The 26,668-nt window shown below is 39.6% G+C and overlaps 1 protein-coding gene across 3 annotated transcripts in view; it reads right to left on the bottom strand.

The window, feature by feature from the left end:
* The window catches only part of lrp8 (low density lipoprotein receptor-related protein 8, apolipoprotein e receptor), a 193,019-nt gene that overhangs the window by 68,488 nt on the left and 97,863 nt on the right, over nt 1-26,668 (bottom strand). For all 3 annotated transcript variants that reach the window (XM_046049282.1, XM_046049284.1, XM_046049283.1), the window contains exon 4: nt 4,946-5,074. In XM_046049282.1, the coding sequence (XP_045905238.1) occupies nt 4,946-5,074 (129 nt within the window). The remainder of the gene's footprint in view (nt 1-4,945; nt 5,075-26,668) is intronic.

Below are 26,668 nucleotides of genomic sequence, written 5' to 3'. Positions count from 1 at the left end.
TGGCTGTCCACCAACGTTTACCATCCAACCTGACAGAACTGGAGAGGATCTGCAAGGAGGAATGGCAGAGGATACCCAAATCCAGATGTGAAAAACTTGTTGCATCTTTCCCAAAACGACTCATGGCTGTATTAGATCAAAAGGGTGCTTCTACTAAATACTGAGCAAAGGGTCTGAATACTTATGACCATGTGATATTTCAGTTTTTCTTTTTTAATAAATTTGCAAAAATTTCTACATTTCTGTTTTTTTCTGTCAAGATGGGGTGCTGAGTGTACATTACTGAGAAATAAAATGAACTTTTTTGATTTTTGGAAAATGGCTGCAATGAAACAAAGAGTGAAAAATTTAAAGGGGTCTGAATACTTTCCGTACCCACTGTATATCCACCTGGCAAGAACATTTAAACACATCTTATGAAATGTGGCGAAATTGAGATAAATTCTAAATGTCTAGTGTTTGCATCTTGTGTTGAAGCAAATGCTACAACAAGCATTCTGAATGTCATTGTGAATGGGAGCTGTTTATTATCAGGCAGTCTGTTGGTGTTCACAGCTTTTAACATGAATCAGAACTCAGAGAGATAAAGAATGTAAAAGAAAAAGAGACAGAGGGAGAGATGACTAGATGGGAGACAGAAAATTAGGTTTAACCAAGCGGCAACCTTCAGGTCTGAGAAGTGAAGTCAATGTGGAATTGTCTTAATAACCAGCAGGGGGCGACTCCACAGGTTGTGAGATTGCATTGGAGTCTATGAGAAAATTACCCTTCTTCTCATTTGATTTATTACCTCAGTAAACACTTTGGGTTTATGGTCTCAATCGCTAGTTTCATTAATACAGCATTAAGTTCATTTTGTAAATTATGGTCCCATTTAAAGCAAAAAACACAATAAAAGGGTGTAAGCTTTAGGGCGTGGCTAACACCTGTCGATAAAGGCGAATCTTGTCCACTGCACAGTATATAGTTACGGTGTGTTTTCAGTTCATGAAAGTTAAGTGTAAGACTATGGCCGACTAAAAAGGTGTACTTAATAAAAAAAAGTCTATTATGTACTGTACATTTGTTTAAAGCCTGTGTTTTGCTAGCCAAAATTAGCATCCCACAGTTAATGTGATTTACGGATGCACCTTGCTAACCAAGCTAGCTACCTCCACCCTCTCATCCAAATATGGTCACTTCTGGTTCTAAATAAAAACAACCTGCCGACGGCCAAAGCGCCAAACTCCAGGCTTCAAAACAGTAGTCCACAAACCACAAAAATGCAAGACTGTATGGCTGCAGCCTGGAGCCTCCCGTCTCACGCCCTCCAACGTGGTGCCTCCCGCTAGCTTCTACGTTGCAAAATAAAAGTTTGCGTCTGGTTCGTTCTGTCTTCCTCTTACTTGGTGTTTTTGAACTGAATAGTTACGGCAATCATGCGAATGAATAAAATACTTAATAAAATATCTGTCAATAAGATAAATGCAGACTTTCATGCTAATGAATAAAAATATGTCCGTCTATAATTTAAATACAGACGTTAGATAGACTAAAGATCCATTTTGTGATCGTTATTATATTGTATTCCAGCAATCTGGTAGAAAGATTGTTTTAAACGTAGTTTTAAATCCTGCTGGAGAAATTCCTATCCACTGCTGTTACAGTATTAGACAGGCTATAAACTCCTGTTACTTGTAGGCCCTATGCTTGCAATTATATTTGCAGCGATTCCCCTATTAAGTGTGGAAGCAATATAGGATACAGAAAACATATAAAAACGAGTCTTGGAAAGAGTATAACATGTTTATTATTTTATTCTTCATTATCACTGTCCTCCCACACATTGGCAGAAATTGCTGCAGGGTCCAGGGTGGGGAAGTATAGCTATCTATGGCCAAATTGTAATTTAAAAGTTTATACGTTTTTCAATTGATTGCACTCGCACGTGACGCTGACACTTTCTCCTTCTGCTGCTGCTTCTTCTTCTCTTGATTAACACCAGATTGCAAACAACGTTTAGGTGCATACCGCCATCTATCTGTACAAGAGTGTGTAACACAAACATAATTGCGATTTCTATTTTGACACTTGAAATTACATTTAAAAACAATATTTCTAAAAGATTGATGGAATATCATTATAATAGCAATATCATTAGCATGATAGTCTGCGTTTATCAGGTCAAAAACACCAAAGAACGAGGTAGAAATGTTGAACAAGACGCAAGCTTTTATTTTGAAATGTAGAAATTAGCGGAAGGCACCAGGCGGGAGGGCATGAGACTCCAGGCTGCAGCCATACCCGTCTCCAAAAATGGATGACGTCACAGTGGCTACATCTACTTCTTTTATACAGTCTATAGGTTTAAGCCACAATGCTGCAAAACATAGGATGCCTCAATGTAAATAAAACTGAAGTAAAAACTGACCTTTAACAGCGTAGAGTGGGCATGAAATGTACTTACAATGTATCCATGTGACTGGTGTGGTGAGCTTCTGGCATTTATATTCATGGTTTAAATGGAGCATGTTACAGTAAACAGCAGTAGCTTAATAATATTAGTTAATACTATAATAGTATTTAACATACATTTGGGTGTTTCTGTTTTAGCTAGTTGTTGTTAGATTACCATACTTATTGCTTCAAATACCCTGGGGGTACCTAGGGTATTTGAAGCAATGAGATTACACAACTTGAAATTAAAATTAATTAAAATTTTGATATCATTTTATCTAAATTGCCTCTGGAATCAGTGAAGTTCATTAAACATGGTAGTTTCACTTACTATTTTATACATCTTTGGTTGTGACCATAAGGGACAGACTGAGAGAATTTAACAGTATCCAGAAGCAGTCTTACAGTGTGTATGTGTGTGTCCTTAATTATACGTGCTTGTGCAAGTCCCTAGTGTGCATACTTGCATTTTAAGCATCACTTTCAGCATGAGAATGTGTGAATGTCAAAGTGCCTGAGCGATGATGGCAACATTATGGACACTGAGATGCATCAGACACATACACACACAACCTTGTAGTTCTATTCTATCAATGACTCTTTCCTGCTACATTCACTGTATCTATTCCATTACAATAGTGACAATAACAGGCCAGAATGACTTCACCTTCACTCCACAAAAATGTAATTACTCTGAAGATCCAAAAGTCATACTTGTCTCAAAGATCCCCACATAAAGATGTTTATACAAAAAGTCAGAAACTGGCTGTACATATACATTTAAAGTGGTTTATTTTTCAATCTAACAATACACAGGTAGGGATGTGGGGAATGTAATGGGAAAATATTACATGTAATTTATATTCTTCAAAAAAATGCTGTGTGTGCATGTGTGTGTCACCGGTTTAAAATCAATACAGCTGAAGGCCAGATGTTTATGCTGATGAAATCAATGCCCTTTTCACAGCTTTGATGCCAGCTGTGACGATGTAGGCTAGATAATGTGATTGAGTGTGAGTGTATGTGTATATGAAAATACAAAAGGGTTTTGCGGGTGAGGGTGTTGCATATGAAGTGTGTGTATGTCTGTGGTTTGTTCACAAAACTATTGTATAGATTTTATATAAAGGAAGCTAAACCTTGTGTGTGAGCATATCACATTGCATTGGTGTGAGTATGTTTTTGAATGTCAGTCCATGTATGTTAAAATAGGAAAAAGTGGTGTATAAGAGAAGTCTTGAAAGATACACAACTGGTTTTCTCTTCTGTAAAACACCATTGGTCCAACTCTCCCAGTCTGCATAATGACCTGCTTTTCCCCATTTCCAGCTCATCAAGCAACAGCCAAGAACAAGCAGATGATTGCAGGGATGAAAAACAGATCATGTTTGACATCTCTAGACACATAACACAGAAAATATATATAAATAAATGAAAAGATGAAACATTCAACTTTTTTGGCAACTTTGACATTGAGTTAAAAATACTCCTGGCTGTTTTTTGGACTAGATTTTTTACTGAATCTTCAAATATGTGACGACCCAGGTGACTGGGTTGAAACTTCTCTGCATGGTTTGTATACCTCATATCCGGTAAAAGCCACATATACCCAGTTGACATTTTTTGAAGTATTCTTTTAGATCTGAATTTAAGATTGATCATCACGGCAGGGTCTAAAAAACCTTCTGTAAAAACACATCATGCAATGTAGTTATTACTGAAACAAGAGGTGCCTTAATACTACATTTCTTGAAACATTATCACATGGGACCTTTTTCTCATTTTTCCTCTTGTCTCTGGTTCTCACCTCCGACATAACAATTTTCAGTCTTCTATTTTTTGTTATCATTGTTTCTCTGCTCACCCCTGCTGTTCCTGCCTCCTTTAAAATCGTCAACCTCTTTAGCAATTGAACAGTTTGCAAGGTCTTCAGTTTGCAAAAGAGAGGTGTACAAGTATGTTATTCAGTGCTATATTATGCATTTTCCAAAATTTAATATCCATCATTTCATCACGTGAAAAAGAAATAGTTTTTGTCAGTTGAGCAGATAGGAAAACACGTTCTACAGATCATGCAATTTGTATTCTGTATTAATCAAAGAGAGCACATGCAGTAAACAAATAGCAGCAAATGAGTACTCTGTACCGAGAACACTGGATTCACTAATGATGTCATTTAACCTCCTGCAAAACAATTTTCTTCATCATCTCTGATGCCAGCAGCCAGTAGTGACTGGAAAAACACAACTGCAGTTTACTCGTGTCACATTATTTCTGGGTAATAAAGTCCTTCAAATATAAGAAATGTAGTTTTGTTCTTTTGAAAGCATCTGTTAACCCTGCAAAGCCGCATTGTGAAGCTTAAAATGTAGATTATTTAGTTTAAGGCTTTTCATACTTTTGCCCACAGTGCTTGACAAGAAATTAAAGTTAAGTTCAAAGCAAAACTCTTCCAAGCTTTTTTCCCATCCCCTCCATCCAACATTTCCACCACGCAACACAAACTCACCTGCAGCACACTGCTCTTCATCTGCCCCGTTCTCACAGTCCCTCTCGCCGTCACATCGCCACGACAATGAAACACATTTGCTGGCAGCCCCTCCGCAATCAAACTTCTCTGGTGGACAAGTCTGTCGGCCTGTTGTGAGGGTAGAGGCAAAAAACAGCAAGGGAGATAGCATAGAGGTGGAAGACAAGGAGGGGAAAATGAGAGAAGAAACAGGGAGCAGGCAAAAGATAGAGAGAGAAGGGACAGCCAGTCAATGAAACAGTTTGATAACTTAGTTATCTGGTTGCTCAAATCGATTCCCCCTCAAAGGCCTGCAATTAAACTAGACACAGTGACAGAAGAACAAAGAAGCAGGAGCACTGTCAGGCAGACACAAAGCAAGGAAAATACACACACACACACCAAAAAAAGACATGAAACACAGACAGGAAAATACACTAAAATCAAGACATGAAACACACAAGCACTATTTTATATGAACTCATAGTTCTGTATATATAAAGGATGCTCATTTTCATCATAAATTAAACTAAAAATTATTATTTTATATATTTATTAATTCATTTATTGTTTGACAAAACAAGTAAACTGAAACTTTTGCTTAACGGCATACACAATGAATTAATTATTAAAATTGTTCTAAACGATTAATCAATAATCGCTTCAGCACACCGAAACACATCAAATGTAAAACTTAAATGCATTAGAATACAGATTGCATATAGGCCTATACAGTGCTGTGTTTTCTTTCATATGGTAAACTTTACTAAAGAGGTCATATTATGCTTTTTGGCTTTTTCCCCTCTCCTTTATCGAGTTATATACCTTTTTTGTGCATGTAATAGGTTTGCAAAGTGAAAAACCCCAAAGTCCACCCCAAAGGAAATTCCCATCTCCCACAGAAAAAACTGCTCTGAACTGCCTGAAAACAGCTTGTTTGCAGTTCAGCCTTTTCTTCTGCTTTGCTGTGACATTACAGCGAAATCTGCGTCAGAATGCTCTCCTAGCAACTACTCACGCCCTCAAAAACACACCGGTGGAAAAACACTCTGAGCTACAGCACACAATGACAAGACGTCCACCAGCTGCCTCTCCTCTCCCTTCCAAACATTAACCACCCTCCAGGCAGTCAATGAGGTCAGTCATAAAGTTGTTACTGTGAGGTAGAGACAGTGCACAGTTAAAACTTTATGGATACATTTGTTAAAAATTATTCACTCACCACTCTGAAATTCTTGCTCCAGTCCATGTTTCTACGCTGGTAAAGGGAACATATACAGCTGAACAGAAGCCGTGTTTACTGGATTTTCAGGGTCCGCACTACTCTGCTTCTGATTGGCTTGTAGTCCTTGACTAGGAACTGCATATGTGCAACTCCCAACAAAGATCTTTTAGAAGTGAGATGCATCACTCCATAGCTAAAACAGGGCGTTGAACACACAGGGTGAAAAGATGAGCTGCAGCAATATGCAGTATGACAAAAATATGGTGTTTTTTTGAAAGTGAAACCATGTAAATCTATTTTGATACAACCCCTAAATAAAATTATGAACCTGAAAATGAGCATAATATGACCACTTGTAAGTGAATGAAGTGAGAAAGCACACACACACACACACACACACAGTGTGTGAGTGATAAAGTGGTCCCTCCTGGTAAAAGCCCATTACAGTAGAGAAGGCCATTGTTCCTACATGTGTAACCCATCGGGGAAGAAAAAATACTGCTGCCCAATATATCAAATTTACACCGAGTCCCCTGAGCAAATCCCTGTCCCTTCTTCCAGCAACCCACTACACTCCCTCACCCTGCTTCATTCCCCCACTTGCCTGCCTCTCACAGTCTCTCTCTCTCTCACACACACACACACACACACACACACACACACACACACACACACACACACACACACACCATGGGGACTCTAGTCCCAGATTACATTACAGAGCTGTGTCAAACTCAACTCTATCAATTATACATATTTGACCACCAGAATGCTTCTTGGCAGCCAGCTTGAGTGATACTCTGTGTGTGTGTGTGTGTGTGTGTGTGTGTGTGTGTGTGTGTGTGTGTGCCACAGATCAATAGTACCTATGGGATTTGCCCAATTTGGTCTCATTCTCTATTTTAATCATCTCATATTTCTTTCTTCTCATTTTTATTTTTAACAGTACTGAATAAACTGCTGCCATTCCAACAAAGCCCCTCATGGAGGGACGTTGGGAGCTTTGCTGGAAGTTGGCAGGATTTTGTCTCCAACTGTGCGGTCTACGTTGCCAGGCTCTACACCATTGAAAAAGTAGCTACTTGCATTTTATTTTTCTATAAAAGTGGACAGGTCTGGGGGTTTGTATTCCTCTCTTCCCCTGTCTTTTGCTGGTCTTGATCTTTTGGATGACCACTCCCCCACTTAACCCTGTCAATACTCTTTCTACTGAATATCAGGGTCTTGTGTGAGCATCTTTTCATTAACTATCTCCCCCAAATTAGGTTCCCCCCAGCATTTAAAAGAAGAAAAGCCTCCTGCAAATCCCCTTTAAGAGAGTGAACAAGGAAGCACCCTATTTGCACAGAGATTCAGGTTAATGCGATGCTGTGACTATGAATATCAATGGGAGGATGCAGTAGGTGTGTTAATGTGAGGAAGGAGGCCAGTGAGTTACTGTTGAATAAATTTAAGTGTGTGTTGGTGGGTGTCTTGTAGATACTGTACAATATACAGTAGATAATACTTGTGTCATGTTTCTTATTATTTACCAATTCTAAGTGTGTATGTATTTGTGTGGGTCAGCGAGTCCAACGGTTACTGTCGGAGACTTTCTCAAACAAAAATAATCACCCCCTCCCACGGCTCAGTCCACTAAGTGTCTGATTGACAGCTGTGTTAAAAGGATGTAATTTGTCTGACTGACCATCTTGGGCCTAAGAGTCCAGAAGGGTAGAGTCATGGATCAGCTGCCAATCAAATGAGTGAATACAGACAAGCAAGAACAACAAAAGAGCGCCACCGACATCAAATATGACAAAATCAATTAGATGATTTTCAGCCCAAGAGTAATAATGTTTATTAAATGAAAGGGACAATTCTAATGTCCTATTATTACGCGTTTAAGTAATAATTTCCTCTATTAAAATGTCTGCTCAGCTGCACTCTGATGGCCTTTGATATAATACTATAGCAGCTCTATCACTACATTCATACAGTCCATGAAAGGTTTTTCTAGCCAGAGTACTGCAGCCCATTCAAAGAGAAAATTGGTATGTGCAAACTACGAGACGTGTTTCACATTGCCTGCAGAAGCAAGAGCAGTTTGTTTGAAATAAACAAAATTTGTAGTACATGAAGATAATTAGCATGATCAACAACATCCAACAAGTCTGCACGGACAAAGAAAAATATGGCAACTAAAGAGATAAAATCTAATTTGTCTGCATTTCTAGATCACATGAACTCAGTGAAAAATCACGTTAAATCACATTTAACTACCACTGTAATGCACATGTAATCAAAATCACAGAAAAGAAATCATCTCAAGCATTTTTTAAACAAGGTTGTTGAGGTCTGACTTTGCCAATCCAGATGGTGAGGGTGTTGATAATGAAGTTGTAGTCAAGGTACTTTTCCCAGACTTCTGAAAGTCAGTGCTTGGAGTTGCCCTCTCTCTTTGTTCTGCTCTCACTAAATGCTGACAGGTGTATCCAGAGCAGAGCAGACACTGTGGAGCATTGATGGACATTTGTGCCTGCAAATATATTGCAGACTATAATCATATTGTAGGCCAAGTGCATATACACACACAACGTTCTATGCAACCTTTTTACATATAAGGTATACACATGTTCATAGAAGCAGGCACATGCACACAAACGCTCTGAAACACACATACATAACCAGAGCTCCTTACAGCTTTGAATCCTTCTCAGCTGCCAGTCAAAGGTATTTTACTGTATTCAGTATTCTTTAGACTTTGTGTTGAATGAATATTTCATGGGCTATAAAACTCTTATGGCACAGAGACAAACACTGGACTGTTAGCAGCCAGCTAGCTTGCTTACTGCCAAGGCCTACAGCGAATAACAGCTGAGGAACTGATGCTAGCCATGCACCAGTGGAGCTACTTAGTGATGAGCATTAAGAGATGGTGGTTGGACATGGCAGCTCCCAGGTGTGTGTATGCATTATCGAGTGAGTGTGAAACAGGGTCAAAACAAGCATCATTGAATTTATCCAGCTTATATCAAGAAAAAGCAAACAGATAAACATACACAACTGGCCTGGATGACCAGGTCAGACCTTTTCCTTCAACTTCCATTTCTGTGACATATACAAACATGTGAATCTCAATAGATTTAGCCCTGTGCCCTTTTAATTATGCTGTAACACACAGTCACCCTAGGTTAGCAGTAATTTGCCTGTCAAATTACTGACAGGACTGAGCAAGGTGCTTTCTCAGTATGATATGGCATTAGAAAGTGGCAGGGGATAAGATGAGATTCACACATTATTTTTATGGAATTTTTGTTCTGGGGCAGAGTTTAGCTACCTAGAAGATTAGATTAGAGACATTAGTACTAACCCTAAAAAAGACATGGATCCATCACTATAACTAGGGCTGGGCGATATGGCCAAAAAGTCACTGTATTTCTCTGGCAAATGCTACAATGTGTCGCCTAACCTGAGCGGAATGCCAAAGTAAAGTGTATTTGTGGGAAACACTGAATGAACTACTGGCACGGTGTGTCCCTCCATGTTGTTGATACCTTGTGAGTAAACGGCTGCGTGCAGACACACAGGGAAGGGCGGCGCTGCGCAGTGAGGGAGAGGGAGGAGCAAACGCTGGCAGGACTTAACAGAAGTTAACTCAACATCAAATTGGCTGGAGCCAATTCTAGCTTACATCGGCCAAAAGGCGGGGTCCTGGACTAGGGATGAAACGATTACCGGTTTAACGGTAAACCATGGTAAAATTCCCGACGGTTATTATTACCGTACACATTTTAATTACCATGATAACCGGGTACGATTAACCGTAAACTCACGGCAAACGCGGTCCAGCGTCTCCCAGAAGCATGCGAGCATGTGCAGAATGCAACGTGGGTATGTTTGGGTCAATGACAACACGGCTAAAGACAGCGCTGCAGAGATTTTTGTCACTCTGAAGTCCGGTCGTATTTTAGTTTTTATGAGAGTACTGAGGGAAACTTGATTGAAGAAAATTACCTTATAGTGAACCTAGGGTGAGTGAACATGCAAACTCCACACAGAAAGGCTGGGGCAACCAGGGTTTGAACCCACCACCTTTTTGCTGTGAGGCGACAGCGCTAACCACTGCATCACCGTGCTGCAATGATGTCTTTATGTTTGTATTAAATACATTAAAGCCCACTAAAGTGATTGTCTTCTGCTTTTGATACAGCATCTGTCTGTATGCATTAGCTAAATGTTGCAAACCAGATTCACTCAACATTTTTTGAAGACCTCAAGCTCTTATGGGAACTGCATTACATGTACATGAACTGGCACAAAATGAATTTGCATTGGTTACAGGAAAGAGGTTACAGAATATGCGTAAAAATAATAAAGTTTCTGTAGTGCTTGCTCAGCTTGTTGATATAGAGCAGGCTGTCCAAATGCATATATAAAGTAAATCTTCATTAATATTTTATGGTTTCATTGAATTTTATTTTGAGGAAATAGCTCTGTCCTTTAAGTATTTTTTCTAAAATGGAAAATAAAAGTAAGTTGGAGTTTTTAAACAGGTTTTGTTGGTCCTGGGGTCAGAAAAACCATTTGGCACATAGGGCACGATGCAGTCTTTTAATTCAAGCAAGTCCACAACCAGAAGTGGTTCAGACTTGTTATTCTCCTCACATGGCCTGCCTAAGTGTCTATTATAAGGAGGCTATAGGGGTGGACTGAGCAAGGTGCTTTATGCTAATGAACTTTTGATTAACTGCCTTCTTAATTTCCCTTCACAAGGAGGGAGGGGATTCGAGCATTGTAGCACTGCACCACGTCCTCTCTCTTGCTGCCTGCCTAGCATCAAAGCCAGCCTCCCAGGTGATTGATTCAGACGGCCCGTGGCCCTGCAGGCTAATGCTAAGATAATTTATTTATTATGAGGTGTGTGTATGAGGCTGGGAGGTAATATAAGTTATCCTTTTGACAGCGCATCAAAACAAAGGCACGTGAGGGTATGTGATAACATGTACATGTTGAATAGGGAGGAATGGAAGCTTATGGATGACATGCATTCCCCTACAATCCAGACAGCAAAGGGCTGATTGATTAAGTACCATGCTTCAACATCTTTCTATGCAAACACCTGAGAAACATGTCTCATCATATCCATGGAATATTACAAATGCCCAAATACTCTGCACTGCTGTGAATATCAATTGGCTTCACATGTACTTCAAAGCAAAATGCATACCATGTTGAAGCATTTATAGTTTCATAAAAATATAGAAAAACAGATACTTTTTTAAAGGGTTTCTAATGGTTCCCAAGTATATTATATTATAGAGTAGTAAAATATGAACATCATGAGTATCAGAAATGCCCACGAGTAATGAGCGTGATAATGTATGTAATACTGTATGAAGAAAGTGAGAATGAGCATTGCACTTATTTCTTGCATATGTTTGACACATCATCAATTAAGTCTGAACTAACAGGGGGTCCATAACAGGTGATCACCTGTGAAATAGGATAATTAAACTTAAGTTTCAGTCATGAGGTTGCACCATAAATTGGCGAGTGCCTGCTTGACAACAGTAAACTTTTATTGCTTTGCTACTCTGCAGTAAAAACAGGGCCAAGGCATTCCTTGAATCAATACAAAACCGTGCATTGGGCCACGCTGGTGACTCAGTCTGCTTATATAGAGAAATATAAAATTTCGGCCATTTAACTTCAGACAATTTAATAATATACCAGGCAACTAACATTAACATGTCTCAAGCGCAAGTCTTTATTGTTAGCCCCAGTTACCTGGATTAACCTGGATTCATGGGCAATAAATGAAACAGGGAAAAAAGGTGTATAGAGGGTGGAGATAGACAGGTAAGGCGAATGGGATGAAGTAGGGCAGAAAAAGGATATAGAGAGATGTAATAGGGGTCAGATACAGGTCACATAATGGACAATATCAATGCAGGGACAAACTAGAGGAAATTAAACAGAGATACTGGAGAGACACAGAGGTATTGAGTTGGAATCTGATCAAATTGGGGCTTCTTGTGACCTAAGGACCTATAAATTCAAATACAATAGACATCAAATACTCAACTAGCCACGCACTTATGCAGCTCTACAAACTCTACACCAACACATAAACATGCACATTAATAGACAAACAAAAACAGGCTCCTCTGCAACACATTTACAGATGTGGGCAGGATGACATCTTAGCACAGCAGAGTTTTGGAGAAGTAGTCCATAATGAAGATATTTCTAATTTCAGTGTCTGCAATTTAATTCAAGTAAGTGGATAGTAGAAGTAGTGGGTGCACAGTTAATCCCTTTCAGGAATTGCACTGCATATAGTATGAATGAAATGCTTTTTACTTTTTTTTTTGATGTAACCTTTTTAAAAAGGAGAAAAAAAACTGGAGTAGACAAAAGGACAGGAGGCAGGGGAACCTTAGGCTCACAGAGTGCTCATATGCGTCAATGATTCATACAAGACCAGAGATGTATGGACCAGCCAATTATTCGTTTTGTCAGAATTTTACAAGTCTAATGGTTTGATCGGTTGCAATGGATCATATCGCCATGGTGACGGTAATTAACCTCGTTCCAAGCAGTGGCCTTATTTTCACAGGGTTGTTAGGTAAGTTTAGGGGCATAATGGTGTGTGTCCACGCATGCGCCCATTAGTTATATGCACCTTGAAATGCACTTACCTTCTGTTTATTTATTTCTCTGACCACTACCAGCTGATTTTACTGGAGCTAACCTCTGCTCAGGCAACAGGGAGTTTAAATAGCAATAAAAAAATTTTTATCAAAAATTTTATTTTTTGATTTGTTGCTTTTCTTTGTCACAAATTGTTGTATACTGAATATCTTTGATTTTAGACTTTTAGTTGAACAAAAAAAGATATTTAAAGAAAACAATCATTATCGTGCAGACAGTTTGTAGAACGTAAGCTGTGATTAAATAGCAATAAACGGATTAAACTGATGCCAAAATAACTACAACATGATGCAGATTTGTTAAACATATGAATTCATGCTTTTTCAGGTCTGCCAGCAAGACAGCAAGACAACAACTTCTAAAATGTTTGTTTTCTGAATGGAGTTTGGATCGATCAGGGCTATGCTATGCTATGCTAACTTGGTCACAGTAAAGTACAATGATAGCTGGAATAAAGTTACAGACACATGTTTTCTGAACTTACCAGGTAGTTCAACCTCCTCGCTTTCTTTTCTCCAAGTAATGTCCTTTGTCCGGTTTTTATATAAATATGAAGTCGTAGTCCAACAGAGCTAACGACGCTAACAACAACACTGGAACCGGACGTGCACGGAAGCTAGCTGCTGAGAAGCTCCAGTGAAGATAAATCAACGTTGAAATCCCAAAAACTAAAGTAAAAAGCTAATTTAATAAAAGCAGTTAACTCTGAGCTCCTCCCGCGAGTAAACGGCATAGTTGTCAGAGCTGAATCCGACCGACTACGGGTATTTATTTCTCCAATGGTTGCAGCGCTGCTCCCTGCTCCTCTCCCCCAAGTTTAGCAGCTCTCTGCCTGGCCCTCTCCACGCAACGCTCTGAAGCCTCGGTGACTGATAGGCTATCGCGACTCAGCGTCATGCGACTTCTTCGCTTGGGTTGAAAATATTCAACTCACACGAATTCCTTCGCGTTCACGTCGCCGGCCCCACCCCTTTCGCGTCGCTTCGCTTCTGGTCTGAAAGCACCATAAGCCCGTTCTCCTTGAACCTAAATGCATCTTTTGACACAAAGCTTGCTTCAATAGATAAAACAAGTTGATGGAACCACATGAAATGTAAATCTAGCTTCACAGGTTAGTGACAATTCTTTCCTTACAGTTTTAAATCTATATCAATCACTCGCAATGTGCAGGAAAATAATGCTTTATCCAGCATACACTCTCTTTGTGGGCACAATTACTTCACTTGAATTATTTTGGAGACAGAAGAATGTACTATACAGTAGGCATAATTATTGTATGCATGAGTTAAAGCGCATTTGTGTTCACATTTGTATGTAATGTAAAGTGTGTGTTTGGTTGTTTGTAAGGACGGGTACATAATATATGTGTGAATGCATGAGTGTATATATTTTGTGTATATATATTCTCACATTGCACATCGAGCACTGGGGCATGATGGCTATAGAATGAGAGGTGAGTTAAAAAATATCAGAGTGGTTGAAAAGCAATGGTTGTTTGTGGTTTTGAATTTGGCAAACAGGGTAAGGAATGGACAATAACAAATAGTTTTAGTTTTCACCCCAACTTGTCTCAATATACTGTGCTGATGTTACTGACTGGTTATGACATTTACAGCAACTTCACCTCTTTGGCGTAGATGTTCTTTTTCCACTATAAGATGAATGGTACATGAAGACAGCATCAAAATGTTGCCGTAGATATGCAATTAACCCCTACCGGAATTCACTAGATTAATAAGTGCAATATTTGAGGGTGGGGCAGTTGCTAACTATTAAAACAGCTTTAAATATTCAGGGATGTCTCCATAGTAAACTGGATGTTATAAGAATGTCTCGTTCACACATTTCTGTGTACTTTTTGACTCTTAAGTTTGGTTTTGTTGGGCAACCCCTTGGCGCTGAATGTCAATGAGGAGTCTGGGCTTAGCCAAGGCTGACCCGCTACATCTTGCCTTGAATGCTGTTGTAACGGCAGCTCCAACCCCCTCTTGTCCTTCAGATGTGATCCAATTTACGGAAAGGGCGTATGTAGTTAATATCAGATTACATTTTAAATGAAGGTTAGTGTTGATTAGTGGCTTTCGTTGGAACGCTGATCTCCTGTTATTTCAGCTCTGATGTAGAGATGGAGAGGGGGGGTGGGGGTACGCTGGTAAGAGAAAGATCAAAGTCAAGGGAAAGGAGAGAAAAAATGATCAGAGAGAGCAGGTGCAGAGAAAGTAGTAGGAAGGCAATAAAAGAACAAGGAGAGAAGAAAATAAAAGCCATGCAGCTGAGTAACATTAGGAAAAAACACAGGGAACTTGTGACAATACTGAAAGAGAGTCTCAGATAGCAGAAAAGTAAAATGTGAATCAGTATGAATGAATTAATTTGTTTCCTCTCATCCACATGTACCTTGTGGGGAGGGACAAGCAACAGGGGCCCGTGTCTGGACGCGAACTGACAACACTGCAGCCACATGACAAACACCCGTGACCCGTGTCTGGAGGCACGTACAGTATGTGGCAACATGATGTGAATGCCTTGTCTACAAATAGAAAAAGCAGAAGCAGGTACCATGACATAAAGGTCTATTAGAAAATAATAAGTTTTCCATCAGTCTTTATAGCATCTTATTTCTAATACACCAACTTTCCCTTCTCGTTCAAGTGTAAAGTTCTGGCATTTCCATTCCACAAGATTTTTATGAAAAAAATTAAAATGCAGAAAAACAGGTGGATGGAAATGTACCGAGGGTCAGTTTATGTGACTGAGATTTCTCATGTGTCTCTTAGCTGGTACAAAGTTAAACTGGAGTGGAAACACTTTCTCTTTTGTTCTCTCTCACTCTCTCTCTCTATCAAGGCTGCGTGAAGGAGGAGAGGGGGCTTGTTAAATGTGGAACCATTAGCACGGCCTGGACTATGGGTCTGTCAGTGCCGTGGGGAGGGAAGAAATACAGCGCGATACCAATGCTCTCATAGGAAATTGCCACTTTCTTCCAACAGGCCCCTCTTAATGGTTGTTTAGTAGACGACACATTGTGCATTAAAAATACCGCCAGTGGCTAGTTCCACAACTCAACTAATGAGAGATTGCAGGAGAGGCAGGCAGACAAAAAGAATGAGAGGGAAAAGGAGAGTCAGAGCCGCTATTTAGATCCAGTGTGAGGCTGAACTCTGAGCTTCTTCCTCCGTGGCAGTTTTGGGGCACAAAGGCAGGGGTGTAAAGATTAAAACAGGCAGCCAAATTATGTTGAGAGCCTAGTTGACTTATGAAGGCTTCTGAATGGACTTTTCTAATATCATAAGACAGCTACTGGCTGTCTTTCAGAGTCACTGCAAAATTAAGGCTAAGGCTCAGATAAATTAAGGGCCTCAAAAACATTGGAATTTTGATTCAGTCTGGCAAAAAGAATGTACTGCACAATTAGTTTCACGAAAGTCACACGAAAATGTGGAAACCCACAGAGAATGGGTGAAAATACCAATTCTTCAGTCTGCATGCATGTCTCTACGGATATAATCCTCAAAGAACTTTTGCTTGAATCATAGGTTTATGTTATATTTATCAACTGCGCTAAGGCAGAAAAGGAAGCTGCTGCTACCAATTTCATCCATGCAGCGATTTATCTCTCAACACATGATAATTTATGTTAGACCAGCAATAAGATTACTGATGATGCATGTGATTTCGTCATCGCCACAGCTGTATCTTCCTCTCTTTTCTCTTCTGCTTCTAGTTCATATGATTAATTTCTGACTATACCTGTTGTTATGACCATATGCTGCCTTTTTACTACTTTCTTCTTGCCTTAGTCTACACTGGATCTTTTTGCTTGTCTGACAGCTTTCTTGCTGCTTACTGTAAGCCTGCCTTTTGACCTAATAATGTTTTTATCACACCTGTTCTGTCTCCAGAGTCTGCTTTTGGATACCACATAAGTGATCCAGAGATACAATGTGGGGTTTCCTTGGAAGAGAAGGAACATGAAAATAATCTTAATCAAGTAGAAAAGAAAAGATGAAAACATAATTGTTATTATGGTAAAACACAAGGAAAAGCAATCCCATCAGGCTGGTCCAGCTCCACAAGACGCCCTCTGAGAGCAAAAACATATTGACCACCAATCAATCGTAACCAGCCGAGAGCAAGGGTCACTAATTGAACGGAAGAATGGAATTGACGAAAGAAATCACATGGTGGCTGTTGCTGCGTAGGTGGTTTTCTCTGTTTTTATTGCCATGTGCAGTGTAAACAAGGAAGCAAGTTTGCTGTAACCAGCTGTTTCTACTCCACGCAACCACAACACAGGAGTCTAAATGTTCTCTGATATCAGAAAATGTTTACATAATAATTAAAACAGATTTGAAAATGTAGGTTCGAACAGCAATCAATCAATTCGATGAAATTTGAACTTGATCAATAAAAATTTTTTAAATTTGAGTTGTAAGAGGATGTTACAAGCTACACTCAAAATGAATTGTTTACTTAAACTGTTTACCTGGAACTGGTTCGTTACATGTACTGTAACACTAAAACTATGGGATTTTCTCTGTGTAACTTATTGTAGTTCTATCATTAATGACCACTTACAATTTCATCATAAATTGAGTATTCTTACAGTATTTCATTAAGCTGCTAGATCGCAATGTTTTTTTTTATGTCTAGTACGATTCTTGATGTATGTGTAGCTGTTCAGTGGCTATTCTGTATCTTCCTTGAGGGATCAATACACTTTAACTTATTACTGATATAAATCAAGCTAATGACATATGTGGTTAATGAGATGCCACAGAATACAGCAAGATAAGCAGAACAATGCACACAAGGGCCTGAGATGATGGGCTTACAATATGAGAAGAGAGAGAGAAAGCTACAGAAAGAGAGATGACCTTTAATGTTACTTCTTCACAGCAGCTTCTAAGGTGACATTAAACTCACTGTCAGTATTATATCTTGAATTATGTATGAGTCAGATTTCACAAACAAACGCGTGCACACACACGCACACACACACACACATATCAGAGTATGCGTCTGGAGACAACTACTAAAAACGGGGATGGTGCCAGTGTACATTGTCTTTACCAGAAAAATTACAGCATTGGTGGTTTGTACAAATGCTTTTCCTGACCAGCAACCTATTGCACTTAAGTGACTGTCCCCTCTCAGTAGCAAAAGCTACTTTGCTTTGTAGTGTTATGCAATAGGAAATTTTAATGTTGTTAAACTGCCACAAAAAATCTTGGTTGGCTGGAAGGATGGATTGAGATGGCAGATTGCATCATGTCTCCTACCAAACAGTCAGTGTTGGTTTCTTTTGACTCTGACCACAATCTTTCTCTAATAGTGTTGAGCCAATATCAATTAAGTTGATTTTAAACTTATTCAAAACCACTGATGGTAGTCACTACTGAACATTACTGAAACTGTTGAGCACAGCAAGCACAGAAATATGTGTCATTTGATCATTTTGACAGCTTGAATCACACCAACCTACTTAACGGTTAAAATGAAAGTGAATGACTGAAACTGAGGAAGTTTGGTATGTGTGTTTGTGCAGTGTGTGTGTGTGTGTGTGTGTGTGTGCGTGTGTATTTGTGGCTAGTGGTGAAATTCAGCTCAGGGCAATAGTGTCTCTCCATTAAAAGAACTAGAAGTAGAAGCTCAGAGTGACCTACGAATGCTCACTCATACCAGTGACACACACACACACACACACACACACACACACACACACACACACACACACACACACACACACACACACACACGCACTTGCGCCTATCTGTGCGCCCATGGGAGTATTGGTCTTAAAATGAAGTGTGGTCAGGCAAAATGTTGGCGCATTGCTATCTTGAGGCAGCAGGAAGCAATTGCGCCATTGCCCCCCCCCAAAAAACAGGTCTAAAGTCAACTGCGAAACATTTCACTGTTTTATGTTATTTTAGGGGTGCATTACTCAGATGGTAAGAGAGATGCTGTGCGCATTTACATACAAGGCACAGCAGCGTATTATTAAAGTCTCCCAACATGCCGACAGGATCGGTCACGATCTAATGTTCATGTTGTGTGTACTTCTACACGTCCAAAAGGACAAACAGTCCAGGTTCATCATAGTTTATAATAATGCAATAACGCAGTGAGGATCCAGATGTTTCAAAGAGGAGACAGAGTCTGTCTGTCTGTTAACAGACTCCAGTCTGCAGTGGAGTTCAGACACTTCACTGATAAACCACAGAGCTGCAGAGTAACATTAGGCTTCATGATCAGAGACGGTTTTGATATCACGTCCACACTTTCCACAACCCCCTCTCTGATGTGAGTCTGCCATTCAATCAGTCAATTGATGTTTTTTATAATGCGCCATTCATCCATTTTATATATTATATATTTATTTATATATATGTTATAATAGCATTGTGCAGAGGTGTGTGAGTGGACCTGGCTTTTAAAGGGAATGGGAGATGATACTCCGATTGGTGTATTGCATGTTACGTCCAAACCACACCCATGACTAATTCACAGACTAAGTACAACCCTTCTAAACCATGTGCCTGGCGCACTGACAATTTTTTCCGCTGTCAAACTAGCAAAACTGGAGTCGGACACGTCCCAAACGCAACTGCGCCACATGCTTCATGCCATGTGCTTAGATTGTTAAAATAAGGGCCCAGAGTGTGCATCTGTTTCAATGTGTATGTATTACTACATATGTATTTCTTGATGGCGGTGTCACTGACTTTTGACTTGATTGAAACACAGGTAAAAAAGGAAAGCACATTAGAGAGAGAGAGAGAGAGAGAGAGACCGACCACCTGGGAAATTATGCCTGCCACTACCTCAAGCATGAAATTAAAGCTGTCCGACAATGCAACTCACTGGATTCTTCCCGTTCATATTCTAAAATAATTAACTAGCACAACCTTTTGCCTCCATGCTATTATATGCTGACCTGCCTATTGTCTCAGCAGACACAGACAAGGAAAAACCCACCTCAGTATACAGGAGCAGATGGAAGTGATGACAACAGGGACAGAAAGAGGTGGAGGGGAACTTTAGTTGTCACCAAATAACAACTGGCTTCAGAGTGGTGTTAGACTGATATCCTGGGCCAGTGCCGGAAAATTAAACATCAGATTTCTCTTTCATTACACAATTTCAAATTCACTTTTTCATATAAATGTACAAATCTATGGGAGTTATTCTAATAGACTAGGTTTGAGACACTTTTATACTTAAAAATGTTGCAAAAAAGTTATTCTTACATATACATAAATTTAGCATAATCTAAAAAATCAGCTTGTGAGTCTCTACAGATGCACAGCAGTGCTTTGCGCTCAATACTAAAATTAGGATGCTACAATGCTCACAGTGACAATACTGACATGACATGACTGGAGAACATGAATGCATGTACAAAACTTTATGTAAATCCATCCAATAGTTAGCTTATAAACCAAAGTGGTGGACTGATATTGCTATCCTTAGAGCAACGCCACCAGCGGGGCTAAAAATGGCAATATTACTACTAGCCTCGCATCCAAACTAAAATTCACAGCAGGTACTAAAGTAGAACATAATACTACATGTCTAACATGACATACAACAGCAAGCAGTTTTGAGAGTGTTGAGTTACATTATGTAGTCAAAGAGCAATCATCGTCATCAGAAACATCCTCATCAACATCCTGCAATCATGACTGCCAAGCACGACAGTCCGGCCCCTCCCTATATAAACATTCAGGAAGCTCAACAATAAAACATGTCGCAATACTTGTTTGACTAAACAGTATCAACAAGACTAGTAGCAGTTGTCTTCCAGCTTTCAATACCTTCGCTACAGTTTTCACCTCAGTAGTGCTTTAATTACCATATGAAGAAGTCAGTAGTGACTCGATATGAGCTTTCTAAATCAAACACACTACAGAAAGTGGGAGAAAAGTCATGCTGTGATGAAAGACACTGCTTTGACAGTTTGTGTCTTTAGATTAATATGTTTCATCAGATGGAATGAAATAAGTAGCAAAGTTTGAGATCATGGAGGTTTTAATGCCCTGTGGTGTTGGGTGAAAAGACCGAATCGGATGATCATTACAAAGTATTAAACACATCAACATGTGTAATACTATGTTTATGACATTTACTGGCTTATTTGACATTGTCTTATGCAATGACACAACTTTTTTTAGTGTAAAGGTGAGGAGTTCAGAAACAGAAAACAGGGTTTAGGTTGCGGAATAGTACATTTTAACATCAATGAAAAGAATTCCGGCCCTCATATCAAAGAACCACTCAAGAAAAAATGGTCCTTTTTTTCTCTTTTGAATAAATTAAAATCTAACTGCTTTTATATTATAATAGCAGCGCCAAAGGGAATAAGACTGTTTTCTCATTTTTATCTCAACATTGTATGCTTCTGTACCGTGGTGTGTCACTTGGAGTTACTTGACTAAAGTTATCAAAATTCTCATTTGTGTTTGCCTTTTTTCCCCTATTATGTTTCACATTGAGTTTAGAAGCTTTTCAGCACAGTCTTTGTCAGCATGCCTTCGAGTATGAAATACGCCTGAGTGGACTTGTAATGATAAGATTTCTTACTTTGATGATACAAGACTTGTATGTTATGAATATAAAATACCCTCCATATCCTCCAAATAATACGAAGCTGAAGCACTCTTGAATACTTTTCTCTCTATATCCAAATTTTTTAAGCATCTCTTGGACTTGTGCGGGGCTTTCGCATGTTGATCCACTATGTGGGTAAGTGAAGTTGGCCGAGTGTTCTGCAATTCTGTAACCTTTATCTAAACAGGGACACATGGGCGGCGAGAAGAGCTCACTTTAATCCCTGGAGTGTAGATATAGAGGAGCAGAGCCGAAAGAGTGTGCACACATAAAGACGGAGTTTAAATAAGGCTTTGGAGAGTCTACGCAGCTCTTCTAATCAGCACTGATTGTCAAACTGCAGCAACCTGCTGATGCCACTCAGAGAAAATGCATACTGACTTTGTACTGTCTAGACTACACCCAAGAAATCAAAGCTTTGATGTCTGGTACATGGATTATGAATATCAGCACCCCACTATGTTATCTACACATTATGTTAACAGTTGTGTAAAAATATACAGATGACCCAACAGTAGTCAAGGATGAGCATTTATATATGAGTAACACATTTAACCATTTAGTACTAAAAAACAATGAGGGTGCTTAAAAAGTTTTAATGAATATTCATTTGCTTCACATCAGTTATCACGTGGCTTAGGATGTTTATTGTTCAAGACTGTACAACCGTGGAAAGTAAGTTTCACCATAAAGAAACAATATTAACTTGATCCTTTTGTTGCCCCCATCTACATCAACAGAGCTGTAGTAGAGTGTTTATCAAGCTTCAAATTCCTTGGCATGCACATCTTTGATGATCTCACCTGCTCCTAAACTCATCCACCCTAGTCAAAAAGGTGCAGCAGCACCTTTTCTACCGACAGAGACTTAACAAAGTCCTGTGTCCTGGGATCCTGCTGGACTTACCAAAATGCACTGATGCTGTTTATACTGTATAGCCTTATATCTGCACTCTCCATTCTCTCTGTCCACATCAACTCTATATTTTTAATATATTCATATATATTGTATAATGTCTTTATATTGCAGCGAAAAGAGAGAAAAGACTGCATGCTGTGTTTAACTCTAAAGCTCAGTGAGTGGATAAGGGGAGAGCGACTGATTTAAAAGCCGTCACTAAGAGTGTCACTGAGTAAAACCCTATAGCTGTGACTTCGGGCATGATCACTGGTGTAACATGGACACTGGGCTGCTTGTCATCACAGAAATAGATCATCAGATTGTGAGGTTTATTGCACCTTCAGTAATATCGGCTGCCTTCCTTTCAACACACAGCTCCGCTGCTTACGGGAGCAAATATCTCGTGAGTGTTGATAGGCAATTATTTGCAACTTGTAACCAATCAGATGGTGCCATGGCGGGAGATTGAGCAAGACAGACAGATAGAGAAGCAGCTGGATCAGAGCCTAAGTAGCACATTTAAAAATAAAACCACAGATCAATCCGAACCATGAGTTTTGTGATCCATTGCATCACTAGTGAAGTAGCATTGATCAGGAGGGGATTAATTTTGTCCCCACTGGGGATAAAAATGATTCAGCAGAGGCAGGCATATATACAAACCAGAAAGTGGGGAATACCCCCCCCCGCAAATCGCACCCTGCCTATTGATAATGTAGCAAGCTATTGCTGAGGGATGAAGTCTGCACTTAAGATCGGTGCAGAACATTGTGGGCACTAAGGTTGGGAGAAATAATCGATTCTTAGATGCATTGCGATACGGATGTATAAAAATCAATTATTTAACGCAAAAGATGGAACTCGCGGAAGTGCAGCGCCCCCAGAATGAATAACCACCCTACTAAATTGTCACACAATCGTTAATATCAGTGTGCAAGTAATGATTTTAACTCGCACACTGCGAGCATGGTGACACTCGACGCTTGGCAGCTGCCTGCGTATCCTGTGTGTGAGGCCGAGCAAATGAGAGAGAACGAGCGGCAGAACGTGACGGTGAAAGTTAGCAGAGGAAAATATTAGCAGTAAGTTTCAGTCTGGTAGTAAACGTGAAGTAGGTCACAGTGTGTCTGTTAATAAACGTCTGTAGTTTCCTCCGCGGCTGGAAAAGTGAAGGCTGTTAGCGCTGCTAGCTAACATCTCCCCTGTACAAGGGCTGCTCTCTGTCCCCCACACCAGACTCCGGACTTTTGGGGACAGAGCCTTCAGTGTCACTACCCCCACCCTCTGGAACTCATCAGGGATGCAAACTAGTCATTTTAAGCTATTTAGGAGATGTTTCTTTTGGATTTTAATGCGTAAATTAAATGCTTAGTAATTATCCAGGGATCCTGTATAGAAAAACTTATGCATCAAGATGTATCGATAATCGTTTAATAATCAAATCGCAGCCCTCTGAATCATAATCGAATAGAATTGTGAAGGTGCCCAAAAGATTCCCACCCCTAGTGGGCACATACAAACACACTTTTATGCATCAACCGTCACCTATCTGATTGAGCATTTTCTCCAGAATCCCCTCTAGGCTTAGACTCATTTTCAGATGTGTAATTACAGACAACTCCTGAGGAGCCTGTGTCTATGTGGTTATAGACGCGTCATCGGAGGTCCATAGTTAATCAGCAGTCGACCGGAGGTCTCGGGGATCAGCCCATTGATTTCCTCCCAGGGAAATCAATTAAATCAAAGGCATTACTTAAACTGAACTCAGATCAGAAAGTGGAGGACATACAGCAGGAGAGAGCATGAGGAGATCAATGTGTGTTACACATTGGAAAATATCGTTTGAAAGAACGGTGTCACAGAAACTTGTAGAAGGTATGCCAAAGCCCATTGAAGCTGTTCTGGTTGTTTAGTGCAACATTTTGTGTTGGTTTTTCCTTTAATTTGTCATCTGTTTACAGTGACATGGTACAAAATACAAAAATCTGATATCTTTTTTTATATAAATGGTAACCATCCCTCTAATATCTCATAATGGCAATACTGGATGAAGTGTACAGGAGTTTTGCATCAAACCTATGAAGTCAATTAAGTAATGGATTATCTATAGCCGCGTTTCGACCAAAGGAACTATACCCCAGAACTAGGAACCTTTGGAGGAACTCACTGCATTTCCACCGAAGGGAACAGGGTCTAACTTTAGTTCTAGGGTCTTTATTTTACCCCCCAAAAAGTCCCTGCTTGGGGGGTAGTACTTTCAGAAAGTACTGGTACTTTGTGGGGCTGAAGCTTGCCTTGCGGTGAATTTCTGAATTGGCATCAGTCAGGAAGATTTTACACAGACCCGAAGTCAGTCTCCTGCTCCCAAAAAAATAAAAAAACACCTGATTACAGCAGGTAATATGGTTGTTAAAAATCCTGTTCCTCCGACGCTCAGGCAGGCACAACCTTCCAAATTGTCATAATTTTATTTTTGTGTTGCTTTCTCTGTGCTGGAGCTATTTTAACTTGATGGCTTCATCCAGTTTGTTATTAAATTAGTAATGAACTTTATTATTTAGCCTATAGTTTTCATTATATTCCAATCAAATCTGATGTTCATTTATTATTTTTGCTTATGGACAGTGGTTACAATGCAGCCGACATCAGCTGTTTAATTTGCCTAATCTTCACAGGTCTTTAGACCATGGTGGAAATGCATACAACAATGGGCTGAAGGAACCTTTTAGTTCCTTGAAAAGAGATCTGGGGAGTGGTGGAAATGTGGCTTATGACCAATTTCCAGAAAATTGTTTTAAAACTGTATGTAAAAGTTTTTTTCCCCACATTGCATTCATATGCAAAAACATGCACACATTCTGCTGCATGCACCCCCCCACGCACACACACACACACACACACACACACACACACACACACTCACACACACAGCTGTGAGGATCAATGTGACTGAGAAAGTTAGAGAAGCTCTCACAGTATCTGACCTTGATTAGACATAATGAGACTTAACCACAAGTCCGCTAATCTGATGGAATGACTTACAGATTCACCTTGTGATGAATACTAAATACAAGCATTGACTCTAGCTTTATACACAAGGCGCAAAAACTCATACCCTTTATAGACATGTGCACTTATATGCACTCACACCCACACGTGTCCTTGGCCTGGCCCAATCAGACTTATTACTTTACTTCAAAGGGCTCTTTGATCACCTCTTTGAAAATCATCTTAATAAAAATTGTAAATAGGAGCTGGCCTGTAGTTATAGCCATACGGAAAGACAAAAGTGGAAAGACTGACCTCCAGTAGTTCTGCTCTGTTCTGTGACTTATCTTTGGATAAAACACTGGTTCTTGGTTATTTCTGAAATTAATGTATGAACCCCTGTGAAATACCAGTGAATTTTATAGTATATCTGGATTATACTCCTACATTAGCAGCTGACCAGTTTCAACTCCACTGTTGAACATATTGCTCATGCTGCTGGCAAAGCACCATACAACTCTGCTGATTCCTAATGAGAGGACTTCCAAACTCTGGCAACCTAGTTAGTGTGAAACACCAAACTACAGTTTTTTCAAACCAACTACAGCACAACACACTCAAGGATACAGGTTACAAGATGAAATACAAAACAAGTTTGAAGGTTCATCAAATGCGACAACACTGTACAGCGCTTTGTACTGCTTTGAGGCAGAATTTTACCACTCTGGACCGTTACCATGGCATCAACATTTCAAAGTTCTACCTTGCTGGTTGAATGTGCACTCTGTTGTGGTAAGTTAAGCCACTTTTCACCAAATAATCCACATTTTTTTTACCCCAATGGCACTCAGGCTGTGCCAACACAGTAGTCTGAATGAGAAGGTTCTGAATGAGGAATTAGCCTGTGTTGTGTTTTTGTCAATCTGAACATAGCCTTCAGAAAAGTTCTGTCTTACACATTTGGGCTGCTTTGAAAAGGCAATGGGAGAATGCATCTACTAAATCGACAAAATGACTGCTGAGAGTAGTTTAAGCAGCTTGAATATGGATCACCTTCACAAATAGTTTGTTACTTTCAGCAATTTGGATATTTGAGGCACCGTCTCTCCCAAAACAATCAATTTATCTTTCATGAAACTCGCCCAAGCCATACCTTAATCCATTAGCATCTACACCTCTTTTACTCTTCTCTCTCAAACTCATATTTGAGCCATACCTTTACATAAAGTTTACATTTTATACAATTGTTTCTCAAGTTCTTTCTCACCCAGTCACTGACAAACTTTTTCAAAGACTCCCCT

Source organism: Micropterus dolomieu, linkage group LG05, assembly GCF_021292245.1.
Source record: "Micropterus dolomieu isolate WLL.071019.BEF.003 ecotype Adirondacks linkage group LG05, ASM2129224v1, whole genome shotgun sequence".
Classification (NCBI taxonomy): domain Eukaryota; kingdom Metazoa; phylum Chordata; class Actinopteri; order Centrarchiformes; family Centrarchidae; genus Micropterus; species Micropterus dolomieu.
This window is presented reverse-complemented; position numbering and strand designations above follow the sequence as displayed.